At 40.1% G+C, this 13507-nt stretch overlaps 1 protein-coding gene across 7 annotated transcripts in view; it reads right to left on the bottom strand.

Annotated features, from left to right (window-relative positions):
- Positions 1-6043: 6043 nt before the first annotated feature.
- PDE5A (phosphodiesterase 5A) overlaps positions 6044-13507 on the bottom strand; it is a 95411-nt gene continuing 87947 nt past the window's right edge. For all 7 annotated transcript variants that reach the window (XM_089525874.1, XM_089525876.1, XM_089525878.1 and 4 more), the window contains one exon: positions 6044-10402. In XM_089525874.1, coding sequence (XP_089382000.1) covers positions 10265-10402 — 138 coding nt within the window. In that variant the 3' untranslated portion in view covers positions 6044-10264. The remainder of the gene's footprint in view (positions 10403-13507) is intronic.

The raw sequence follows: 13507 nt of genomic DNA, 5'->3' as shown, positions 1-13507 counted from the left end.
ATTACACAAACATGTTGTTCAAGGGAATGGGATGAAAGGGACATGGAGCTTTGTAACAACCAATTATTTTCAGTCAGCATAAGTTTGATTTACATTTATCTCTTAATATTCACTTACTAAATGAAGGGTGTTCTCCAGTGGTTTGTCCAAAGTATCACAGAAGCCCCTTTGGCCAGAAACAGTGAGGGTGGAAGTAGGTGATGTGCGTATTATATTTTGCAGAGATGCTACCTCAAATGGTGAAAGCCATTTCTTTCATTTAACTCACCTTCATATTACATTTTTCATGCTTTGGGGCTGAATATTATAAGATAGATGCATGACTAATATGCAAATCTGATTGCTGATACATACATGTTTGAGACCATTTGATCATGGAAGAAAAAATAGATCAATTTAAAAAAATACACATTCACCTAAGTCTGACCCTGTCATGTCAGACTGAAAAGAAAAAGAACATGAGTTAGCCTGCTTGCAAGGACAAACACTGATTCACCCTTTTCCTTGACATGTCAAACTCTGTTTGAGGTCTTTAATCTAATTCTACTCTTACACACCCCAAATATTGAAATAAAATGGTTAAAATGACCCAAAAGTTCATGCAGGTCTGTATTGCAGAAATACTTTGAAACCAATGCTCAAGCTACATAAGAAATTAGATGCTGATTCAGCAGTCTCTTAGACCCAAAACACACTGCAGAAATGATCCAGTTTGAGACCATTTTAATTACCTTGGCTCAGTTCTAGGGAATTCTGGGAGACATTTAGCCTTCTCTGTCACAGAGCTCTGGTGCCACAATAAACTATAGTTCCCAGGATTCCCTAACACTGAGCCAGGGCAATTAAAGTGGTCTCAAACTGGATTATTTCTGCAGTGGGGTTTAGACTTTAGTTTTGTTTTTCCTGTCCACATTTAAACCAAATTGTTCAATTTTTTTGTATTTTTAAATAATTGTCTAAGCATTTATTCCATTGACTGTACAATCCTTCCTGTTCTTTGAAAACATATTTGTAAAATCTCGTATATAAGGCTGGGAATGGGAAGAGCAACTATGAAAGAATTAGACAAGATCCTAAAGTGCAAAGATATACAATTGAACACTAAAATTAGAATAATCCAAGCCATTGTATTCTCCGTCTCAATATATGGATATGAGAGCTGGACAGTGAAGAAAGCACATAGAAAGAAAATCAGCTAATTTCAGATGTGGTGCTGGAGAAGATACTGTGAATGACTAAAAAAGAACAGATCAAGCCTGAAGTCTCCCTGGAAGCCTGGATGACTAAACTGAGACTGAGATACTTTGGCCTCAACATGAGAAGGCATGACATATCAGAAAAGACAAAAATGCTATTAAATGTGGAGGGCAGTAGAAAGAGAGGAAAATTGCATGCCAAATGGTTAGACTCAGTCAGGAAGGTCAAAGTCTGAACCTGCAGATCTGAGTAGAGCAGTTAAGGCAATATCTCATTCACAGGGTCACCAGGTGGCTTCCATGGGTGAGCGCGGATTTGAACCCTGCTCTCCCTGGAGTCTAGTCCTACACTTAGACCACTACGCTGGTTTCTGGTTTCACTCAACAATTGTTAAGCCAGATTGGTTTATTTTTATTATACTTTATGCTTCATTGTTTTGTGCTTTATAAGTGATTTTTAAAGTTTTGCTGGCACCTTGACTTTTGGTTTTGTATTTTTAGGTAGAGTGATTTTTAGGTAGATTTCCATCTGTAGCAGATTTAATCAATGTCCTGGTCTATGTAGCTTTAGTGCCATCTAGTTGCCATCACTTGCTAAGAAACATTCTGCTAGTATTTTCCATTTCTGAGAAACTATTCTGAAATGTGGTATCATAGACTGCCCAAAGTTTATCATTGTGACCTTCAATATAGCAAAACCTCTACCTATTCAAGACTTGGTTATCAAAAATTTCCAGTTGCCAACATCTTACAAATGTGCTCCTTACACTTCTAGGCAGAATTTCCACCTGCAAACGTTTTGATTCCAAACACAAAATATTTTAAATAGGGCAAATATTATAACACCCATATACCAATGCCTTCAGAGGGATTTGCTAGTAGGAACAATTCTTGAAAATTGCTTCTGAATATTCATCAGGGAATAAATGAGAAGGTAGAAAGAACTGAATGACTCTTTCTTGCATTTATTGTTGAAAGTGTGGGAAACCGTACAATGAAAAGGAAAAGGAAAGATGTCCACTGAGTAGCTATTTAGATAAAATTACTAGGCTATATATTTTTTCTGCCCAGGTGGTATAATACACATAATACTTTTGGAAAGGGGAAAAAGAAATTACTTTTAATGAGTTTAAATAAAGTGTGTTTGTGACTGAAGAATAAAAGAGAACCAGTCTTTCAGAATTCCTGCCTTCAAAAGTTAATGCACATTTAAAAGAGAACACCAAATATATGATCGATGACTTGGCCTAGTACAAAAAATACTGTCCTCAGAAACTATATATAAATACTTGTTCAAATGTTTCAATAAGTCAGATGAGTATCAGCACCCTAAATGGTAAGTGACATTGTGTTAGAGGCTATATTATCAAACTAAAGTATTTCAAAATCATGTATGGTGCTTTTGCAACATTGGTAAGAGACTTATACAGATCTGTGTCCTGTCGGTGTCAAGGAAGTTAGATTCTAACTGCAGTTACATTTTTACTGTCTTGCTAGAATCAACAAAGTTAGCTGATTACAAAAGATAGTTGAATGGATTTTATGTAACTCCAGAATTTGGCTCAATAAAGGCAGATCATAGGAATTTTGGTATATTTATCCTACCATTTGCTTTGTCAAGGGTGGAGAATGCCTTCTAAATATTGTCAGCATGGCATCACCCATGAGAGATAACGGGAGGTAGATTTCTGGAGGGACACAAACTCAGTCCCATCTCTGTTCTATGCATCTGGGATTTGCCCCTCTTGAGATTAATGGTTATTGTAACACCATAGTGTGTCAATAAGGAATATGATTGAATAAATCTTCAAATGGAGGCTAATTGTATTTAGTTAAAGAAACCCCCTTTGCAACTGTACTATTTTCAAGACATGGTGCTTCCACAAAAATAATCTGAAATAGACCTGTTATTAAGAAAAATATGTTTTCATTCAGCTTTATTGTTGTTGCTGTTGTGTGCCTTCAAGGCACTTCAAGCTTATGGCAACTCTATTACAGGGTTTTCTTGGCAAGATTTGTTCAACAGGCGTTTGCCATTGCCTTCCTCGGAGGCGGAGAGAATATGACTTCTGTAAGGTCATCCAGGGGGTTTTCATGGTTGAGCAGTGCTTCAAACCCCATTTTCCAGAACCCGAGTTCTACACTCAAACCAATACACCGTGCTGGCTTTCTTTATTCAGCTTGTCCCTGATTTTTTTTCTATCAGTTCACATTTTGTCTAGTATTCAAATACTACTTTGGTGATATCTCTAAATGTTATAAGCCTCAGTAGACTAGTACAAATATCTATATAACCATACAACTACAAAAGAGTAGCCAAATCCTAGTGGTTTTTTTATGGCCCATTCTGCAAACTCATTGACATTACTGGATACTTGCCACACCAAATGATGACTTGTATTCATGAAAAAGCACTTGTAGATTTAACATTGTAGAGTTAAGTTTCTTAAGACAGTGATTTTTTTTCAACGGGGGTTGTTCATACATTCATTTGCTAGTTATCAAGCTTCAGTGAAATGGTTGGTGAAGAGATCAGAGGTAAATAACCCTACAACTCAAGGTGGATTTCCCATGAATTGCCCTCATTCTGTGCAGTCCCCAACTTTAGAAGGAAGATAGCAATTACATTTAAAGTAAACAATTGCATTTAAAGCTTCACTGTGAAGGTAGCAAAATTAGAAAGCAATTAGGTAGCAACAGAGTATTACCTCTCAAAAGCTAACTGCTATCTTCTCTGAAATGGTCCTTTAAACCCTACAAAGAGCATGGGATTGTATATTTTAAAACATCCATATAATGCATATCTCACTGCTAAGTTTCTCATTCACTCTATGTTTAAACCACACAAATCCAGATAGGCAGTAGATATGCAATCACTGGTCGCCTGTATGTCCCGTTGCAACAGAAACTACGTAGTATTGAAGTAACCAATATACGTTTTGCTTGTGAGGTAATTCCTTTAAAATTATACTTAAAATGCTTCTTATAAAGACTAAAATTTCAGGATGCAATTCTCCCCGAATCCTTGCCAGCACATCATCTGAATTAAGGTTTAATCCATGAATGCAGAAGGATGCTTTGAGAAAAGTAGTTGTGGCAGGATCCTGAGGAATCTCTCCAGCTGCCTGTTGTCAATGTGCTCCACAACTGGGAGAACATTCCAGAGGTCATTTCTGAGTGCCCTTGTCTCCAACATGCAGGAAATGCTTTAGTGAGGGAGCTATCAGGCAGGGTTTTGGATTGTGATATTATCAAACATAAGTATGACAGAGCTCAATTATTGTAGTTATGTTGACAATGGAGGATCTTGGTTTTTATATATAAAAATCAGAGCTGGAAGAGACCTCAAGGGCCATCCAGTCCAACCCCTTGCCCAGCAGGAACACACGATCAAAGCATCCCCAACAGATGGCCATCCAGCCTGTTTAAAAACCTCCGAAGAGGGAGACTCCACTACTCTCCAAGCGAGTGTGTTCCACTCACTGTCTTCTCCAGGCTAAACATACCCAGCTCCCCAAGTCTCTCTTCATAGGACATGTTCTCCTCTGGACATGCTCCAACTTGTCAACATCCTTTTTGAATTGTGCTGCTCAAAATTGGATGCAGTATTACAGGTGTGGCCTGACCAAAGTGGAATAAAGTGGTACTATTACTTCCCTTGACCTATATTGATATAGATATATAAACAATCCACATTTTCATATGATTAAAGTGCTAAAATATGTTGATCAATGAGGTAATTTAATTCATGACCTTTCAATTTGTGCTACCCTTTTCAAGGGAGGAATCTATTTCAGAAGATGGTATGCAGATCGAATACTATGGGAACATTAATGCACACATTCACATATGGTTTTCTGAACTATCCTGCTGAAGAGAGGCACCAAGCAATATTAAAATACCTTACTCAGAGGAAATGCATGTTGCCATTTGGCTCTCATTTCTCGGCACTGATCTGCTAACAGCATGGGGCGACCTACTTAGCTTTAGAATGCCGCAGGACACTGGGAACTGATGAGATTATATTGATTTATCATCAGCAGTACAAACAGTACAAGCAAAGTATGTTTAAAAGGTCAACCCAGTGGTTTCTTATTATTCTTTTTAATCATACACATGTGTATAAATGGAAAATATAGTAATTGTTCAGTGATTAGGGAGACAAAGCAAGGACTTTTAACTGACAAACTCACAGCTGGAAAATGTGGCAATCACCAGGATGCCACACTTTCACTGATTAAAGGCAACCTATTAACTAGACAAGAAAGCCAATCTTGAGCATAGATACAGACATCTATAGGCTTGAGATTTTGTGGTCTTCAAATAGCCCAGTGGAACTGGACCTCTCCATCTTCTTTCTATGGTGGCTCCTCCAGCTTCCAGAATCTTCCAAACAAGGGGTAAGAACACCCTGCTAAATGGGATATGTGGTGGGGAGAATGGCTTTCCAGATGTGTAAAAGAAGTGCAGATCTTCAGTCCAGCACTAATATTTTGGCATTCTTTTACTACACATATCTACACATGGTTTATACTGTGAAAGTGTTTAGATTCAGGTCCAGGTTATCTGAAGGATTGTATTCTCTCATATGAACCTTCCTGTGTTTTGAGATCTTCTAAAAGAGCCTTCTTTCCATCTCATCATCCTCTCAGCTAACTCTGGTGGGAACACAGAAGAGGGCCTTCTCAATGGCTGCTCCCAGGATCTTGTAGGCCTTTTTTCATGAACCCATTCATTTAATAAACATGGTTTTATACTGCTGTCCACTGCACAACCAACTTAAAAATTAAATGAGACCAGACTATTATGAAACTAGTGTAGCCACAAAGCGGATAGCAATTCAGGCCTAGATGAGAGTGGGGACCTCCACAGTGACATTTTATTTGTTGCGTGCTTGTGCTTATACAGCATTTGGTGAGTATGGCAAATCACTAAAACAATATATTTTAATGTTATAATTGTGTTACACAATGCCAACAAAGATTTATTTCGTTCAGCCCACCCATACACAGAGAAACAGCTTGGTGCTTTCTTCATTTTCTGACATAGTTCAGTAGAGCTGCAATTTTTATTTTATTTTCCTGAACTGCCTAGAGCTAGAAATGCTGCAGTTACTTTGGAAGAGTATGTTTTTCTTGTTTATGCCAAGATCTTTGTGATATCCCAGAGGTGTATATTGATCTCCAAAGAATGATGGGTGAAGGACCCAACCTTTGCCTTTGGTGCCTCATCCCCCCTTCCCCCCCGCCTACTATATAGATAGTAATCAGACATCAGACAGTGGGTTCTCTGGAAATAAATGCATAAAAGCTGAACAAGTTAAAGAAATTCTGTGTCACTGATTTCTTCAGATCCTAGAGTTTGGCCTTAAACAGCATTTATGAAGGTGGGGATGACTTGCTTAGTGGAGTATTTGAATCCCCTTTACAGATAATCCAAATGCATTGTAACACCACATAGTATAATATTTCCTGCAGTGTACTCCTTGAAACCAGAGGTGGCAGACTGAGCATAAAATACAGAACATCCTGCACCATTAACTGTTTTGTCAGGGAGCTAGTTTTTACCTTACTCTTTTTCACAAGTCAGGTTTCTATATGCAGGAAGTGTTTTGACATGCTTTCAAACAGCAACTGCCCAATACATTGCTGACAGGAAAAGTACAATTCTGGAGAAGGCCTGAACCAATTTTTTTTCTTCTGGCCTGAATGACCAAAGTGACCTTGAGTCTTTAGATATGGGTGAGTGATCTCAGTGTGAATGTCATCATTTTCTGTCTAGTTATGGAGATGTAGTAAGATGGTTCTGCCATCCTGCCCATTTCCCAGGAGGTGTGGAATGGTACTTTAGTATGCTTCAGAGGCTGTTAACTAAGGCCCGGTACAGAGTGGTACCTTGCGCTGGCCTGAGGCTGATTTTAAGGTTCGGGGGATTGGAGCATGTGCATGCTGTTTAAGGCCAAACTGTAGGGCATAAATGCTGTTTAAGGCCAAACTGTACGGCTGTCTGAGCGCCATCATGGCTCACCACCGTCCACACAGGGCTGCATCCAAATGGTGCCATGCCACACGTATATCATTGGTGTGCATGAGGGCGCCAATGGCATCCCAGAAAGAACCCGTCCTTACAGAGGCCGCACCATTTGGTTGGTGTGGCCTCCATCCAGGGTAAAAACAGGTGGCTGCAGGCCACCCTTTTGGGGCGGTCTGTCCAGTCCATAAGTTGAGAAGGGCTGCAGAGAGAGGAAGGGAATACCAACCCCTGCAGCACCAGATAAAGGACATATGTACATGCAAGGGAGACTGCCATGTACTCATGGCCCTAACAGGATTATTTCATGGCCCACTGTTATAATATACAGATATTCCATATCAGACTACAACATTATTGAACAGCATCTCCCAGGTGATAAAAACTGAAGTGGCAGCAGTGCTAATTTAAAGGACAGATGCAAGTGGTTTAGGGAAGCTTTCTCAAATAACCACCACATGCTACACAGGTTAGTTGCTCTTCCTGCTATGGTAGTAAAATCAGCTGCTAATCATTTGGGAATTGCTCTTCCTCTTATTATAAAAAGGACAAAGACACAGGTAGGCAAAGTTTGGCCAGATGTTGTTGGACGTCAGTCCTAACCAGCATAGCCGGTGGTGAAGCATAATGGGAACTGCAGACCTGTAACATCAGAAGGGTCACAAGTTACTTAATTCTGGGTTAAGATACTTAGATCTTGTCTCCATGGGCCAACAGTTCCCAAGCCCCCAACCCTAATTCTGTCATCGTCCTATTTGGACAACATACATTCCAAACACTGGATCTGGTGCAAGCAGTTGGGACAATGTCTGGCATGTTCCGCACCAAAACTGTGCTTCTACCCACCTTAAAATGGTGTAAAAAGCAAGTAGCTGACTCAGGATTCCAGCCAACCTTATTATCAAGCAAGATTCTTATTCCTTGCTTAAATCCTCATGTTAGTCCCAACTAAAACATACTCAGGGAATCAATGGCAATTTGGTAAGATGGCACTACTGCCAGTACCATTTATTCAACAGGACTACTCTATTTGCAACTAATAGAATTTAGGATTCAAATTACTCCCATAATTCCTCACTATACAGTTAAGGCTAATGGCAAATGTAGGCCCAAAAGATCTGGAAAGCCATCGTTGCTCACTCTTGATGTGAAGTCATAAACACAAAGTGCTGTGAAACCAGATTGTGCTTCATGACGAAACTAGAGTGTCTTTGAAGAGAAGGATTGATCCTACTTTAAGAATTACAGTAGAGAACTGCAGTTACTTTGAGAGGCTCACGTCACACTCTCAAAAGAGACACAAATACACATTTTTTCAATACTAAGCAAAAATCAGTGTAAAATTTTTGACAATATGTATTTTTCCTAAGGGCAACTTTCCCTGAAAGGTTTTATAGATGTCAGAATTATATTTTTAGATATTCGTATGTACCCATAGTCAAATCCATAAATAAATCATACCAATCAAATCCTTGTTTTTGACATGGCAACATTATTGGTTGCAAGCAATGACATGGTATTTTGAGATTTGTTTTGTCTATGCTCTTTTCTTGAACTAATGTTCTTTGACTTATTTAAAACTATCTTTGGGAAGTCGTGGCTTTCTGAAGTGCTCTGTGCTGTTTCCATTTGTGCTCAGTGCTTTAAGACTTTGTGGTTTTGATGGTTCCAAGTTAACTGGTCTCATGAAAACCCTCAAAACATTCTTCTTTCCAACATTCACTTATAAAACCTCTCTGCAATTACGAACAGTTGTTTTTAAGTAGTCTCAGTTATTTCTGAACTCGGAGCTCCTTAATTCAATTCTGTTTTACAATATCCAGAACAATTTCTCATACTTTGGAATAAGCCTGAGTTTCTTTATTCGCTCACATCACTACCATCATCTCCTTCTCCATTCCATTATTTCCACAGGCAGAATGCCAATATGCTTGCCCACTGAAGAACAATCCCATAAAAAGCAGATCCGATATCCATGCAGTCATTTCTTTTCCCTGTGTCGTTACTCCCCACTTGTCCCAGTTTTGCATCTGAAATATTCTTCCTTAGACACCTGGAATTTTGAGCTGTGATGTTCTATCATACTCTTCACAAAGTTTACACCATTTCTAAAGATCTTTATGCTCTTCTGCTTGTTGATCTCAGTACTTTATTAGCTCATCTTCATTTACTTGAACCACTCTGAGTAAAACTAGATGGCATGCTTAGTAGATTTTTAAAAGAGATGCCCCAGAAGTCATCTATTTGCTACAGCACATACTTGTCTTTGTTTTGTGACTGGTCACAGTAAGGTAAACATGGACATGTCATGGCTGAGGGATGCATTTCTGATGAAATCTCGTTGTTGAAGGGGGGGGAACAGAATCTAGTCTGACTCTCTCATGGCAGATAAAGGCACAGATGCAGTGTGTTACCTCAAAAGACTGTGCTTCAGCCCTCTCTGGAGGTCAGTATGTTTGTCTCTGAAAACATTGGCTTTCTTTGGAGCTAGATTTATCAGAGCCAGCAGTCTCTGCAATGATCATGGGCTACTGTATTTCTCCATGGCCAGAGCCAACATTGTTCTTTCATTATTTAAATTTAACAAAAAGCAAACAAAAAACAAAACAAAAACAACGCCCTAAAAATCCAGACAATACAAAGGAATGAAAAAGGTGCCAAATATAGTAATCTTTAAGGTACTGGCCATTGATCAAAACAAACTATGTACAACTGAGCCAGGAGGCTCCCAAAGCAGTCCTAGAAACTCTCCCTTTCCATACTGTCATATAAAACTGTGCCTGCTAAATGCAGATCTGTCCTCTTTCATATGAATGAAACATTGAAAATATACAAATATGATACAATAGTACACATAAAAACAACCTTATTGCGATTCCCAATGCTGTGCAAAAATATATATCTCTCATTATTTAAAATACAGCAGTGGCAAATTATACATCTATTTCATACAGTGTCTAGCAAAATGCTAAGTATCTCCAAATTACTCTGTATAAATATCTTCTTTGTAAACCAGCATTTCTGAATGAAGTGCTATCTCAGTTCCGCTTTGGCTGGTTACTTTCCCCGTTGATCAAGTTACTTTCCTGCTGCTCAGCTAAAGCTTGCCACTTTTGCCTGTTCTTTCTGCAGCCCTCCAACAAAGGACAGCAGGCTTCTGATATGTGTGTCAGCGCCTGAAATAGAAAAGCAGATCACACCAATAAAGATTGGATAGGAGCAGGGAGATCGCTCTTGTTTAGGGCTCAGGAGCTGCTAGGAATGTTTTGGAAATAGCAGTCCTTGTGATGCTAACAGTAAACCCAGAAAAGTTTGCATGCTCCTAGTAAAGGCCTGCAGTATCTAACTGCATCACCACCACCACCACACATCTGATCTCATCCAATTCTTGAAGCTAAGTATGGCTTCCAAAGTATGGCTAAATAGGGAATAACAAGAATATAAAATGAATAACAAGTAAGGCTGAAACCCTGGAGAGCCATTGCCACTGCCATTCAAAGATAACAAGACTGGGCTAGGTGGAGCAATAGTCAGTATGGCCAAGATCCTATATGAGATCACAGCTTTGTACATGCAGCTCCATGTCCTCCCAATGCTCAGTAGCTGCCAATCCCTGTTGCTTATTGTTGGGGGAGGGAGGCAGGAGGTGGCTCTTCAGACTACAGAGAAGGAACTGATCTCAGTTTGGTTGGGTGAAAGAAATAAGGATGCATTCTTAAATGGAGTATGCCTACCTTTTTCTTCTTCTAGGATCTCAGAAAAGCCAGATCTTTTATGGTCTGAATTGCTGCCCACTCCCCGCCCCCTCTCTCAGTTAAGTAGCCGAAGCAGTAGTCCTTCTTAAACCATGACATTTGACAGGCATGAAGGTTTTTTAGTGGCGCACAGGAGACTGGCCCTCTCCACCCAGTCAAAAAAAAGGGACTTACACACACGTAAATCACTAGCAGGATGCCAATGTATAAGGCAGCTTCTTGTGCTCTTAACTGCTGCAATTACAGCCATCTGGATCAGACTTTCTATACATAGGCACTCACTAGTCTCCTGTGATGAGTAAATTACTCTGGAGTAACTAGTCAAGTGAGATTTAAAAAGCAGAAGATATTTGAATACTTTCTTTTCATTAATGTAATTTATGTGCTTCAAATGATTAAAACAAGCATGGGTAAGTAAGTGTCAATCAAGATTTCTTGGAGAGAGATAGGCTGGTATTCAGTACTGAAGTTACAGATCCATAACTGCTATGTGTTCAGTAAAATTACGTAGGGTCGAAGTACATAGCCCAGAAGGAATGGCCTCTGGCCATTTGGGCCATAATCAGGCTGGGACCACAATGACATGGTTCACTCCCGAAGTGAGCCGTCACCACAGTCTCAAACCAGCCACCAACAGGAGATGATTATTTTCACTCCTTAAAGGTCTGCCTTTTACCACCTTAGCGTGGTCTCAGAGCAGCTCCCGGCCACTTTGGGGGCATGCATCATGAAAACACCATGCCTTCAAAGTGGCCAGAAGCTGCCTTATTTGGCCTGTGCATTTCCGGCCATAGTTTTCCTGTAAAATTGTGAAAGACCCCCACAGCCTAACTTAAGAGCCAGTAGCCAGATCAGGTGAAAGTGGTCCATTCAGCTGCCAATCAGGGTGCAAGGAGGAAAATGCTTTCATCTACTTTAGCCAGTAACCAAGGCTGCAACAATCAGATCCCTGTCACGGGGCCTTGTCCAAGCCTGATTTGCTGGCAGCATAGGGTTGGAAACATCCATCTCCTCCTGCTCTGATCAGAAGCTGAATGGACCTCTTTCACACAATCCAGATGCTAGCTCTTAAAGTGGGTGGAGGAGTTTGGGAAAGGAGACATGAGTTATGCAAACATAACTAAGTAGCTAATAAAGTATTAGCAATTGTTCTAAGTAGATATTATTAAGAGTCTTAAGGCAAGCATGGAATCAAATTTCCTAAGAAATAGAAGGGCTCACCAAATAATGTGTATTGCACTAGACAGATCGGCATCAACTCTGATGCTTTTAATAGGAAGTAATCATGCAGAAACACGTTTTCCTGCTTCCTAGCCTGATTTGGAATTTATGGCATCAAGTTATATAGAAAGACAACACAGTTGGGGCAATAGGGGTTCTACCAGGGAAAATTCACTCCCCAGACCCCCAAGGTACTCCCCCAGTTCCAACTCTCTTGTACTGCTTCTGTCTGCCATGAATTCCAACTGCTATTCTCTTTTCTTTCCCAGCTCTCTTTTAAGCATATTCACCAGGGCCCTGGTGGCGCAGTGGTTAAATGCCTGTACTGCAGCCATTCACTCGAAACCACAAGGTTGCGAGTTCAAGACCAGCAAAAGGGCCCAAGCTCGACTCAGGCTTGCATCCTTCCGAGGTCGCTAAAATGAGTACCCAGACTGTTGGGGGCAAATTAGCTTACTTGCTAATTAGCTTACTTGCTGTTCACCGCTATGATCTTTGGAATAGCGGTATATAAATAAATTAAAAAAAAAACCATAGATATCTGCACCCCTGTATCTGTCTGACCATTTGTTTCAGATCTCATCTACAAATGAATTGCAAATTTCAAGGAAATAAACACAACAATTCAGGGTTTCCTTTTAAGGTTCCAGTGAAAGAAATATACTCCCCAGCTACCATCTACTTTGGGCCAAACCCAGAACGACAGGTTCAGAATGATAGTACTATTCCAATTTGATCAGAAAAAACCTCCAACTTTCTGCAATGGCTAAAGTCTCCTCTCCAATACATTGAAGTTCATCTGGCACAGAGTGGGGTGAGGGACATGCACGACAGTGTTTGGCTATGTCCCCATAACCAGATGCAAAATGTTTACATCATCCACTACAGTGTTCCATGCATGATTTCGGCCTAAGCCATCTACATGATGTTGGACTGTTGGTGAGTTAGGGGAGTGTAACAACATCTGATGGGTACACTGGCCAGCCCTACATTAAGGATTTGGTGCCTTGATCTTATAACCCTAAATGTATGCATGTAGTTTTATCTCTACTACTTGTGCCTTAAGCCTTTTGAGTAGCACATGTAATTTTGAATTCAGTACTTCAAGACCTGGGGGGTGAGGGCACTACAAGTGACTCACAGACTGCAGGGGCATCCAAATCCAGTTTTATGGTCCCAAGCTGCCCCTATATTTTGAGTGAAACCAGTGCTTAGGCAAGTCAAAATGAACTCTCAGCTGGTTTGGGAGGGTGTGTGGCTGTGGTGGTCCAAGGGGAAAGGGAACTGGCCTTTTTTTGTGAGCGA

This window comes from Sceloporus occidentalis, unplaced genomic scaffold (assembly GCF_023333645.1).
Source record: "Sceloporus occidentalis isolate IW3139 unplaced genomic scaffold, rSceOcc1.0.p SCAF_5, whole genome shotgun sequence".
NCBI lineage: Eukaryota > Metazoa > Chordata > Lepidosauria > Squamata > Phrynosomatidae > Sceloporus > Sceloporus occidentalis.
This window is presented reverse-complemented; position numbering and strand designations above follow the sequence as displayed.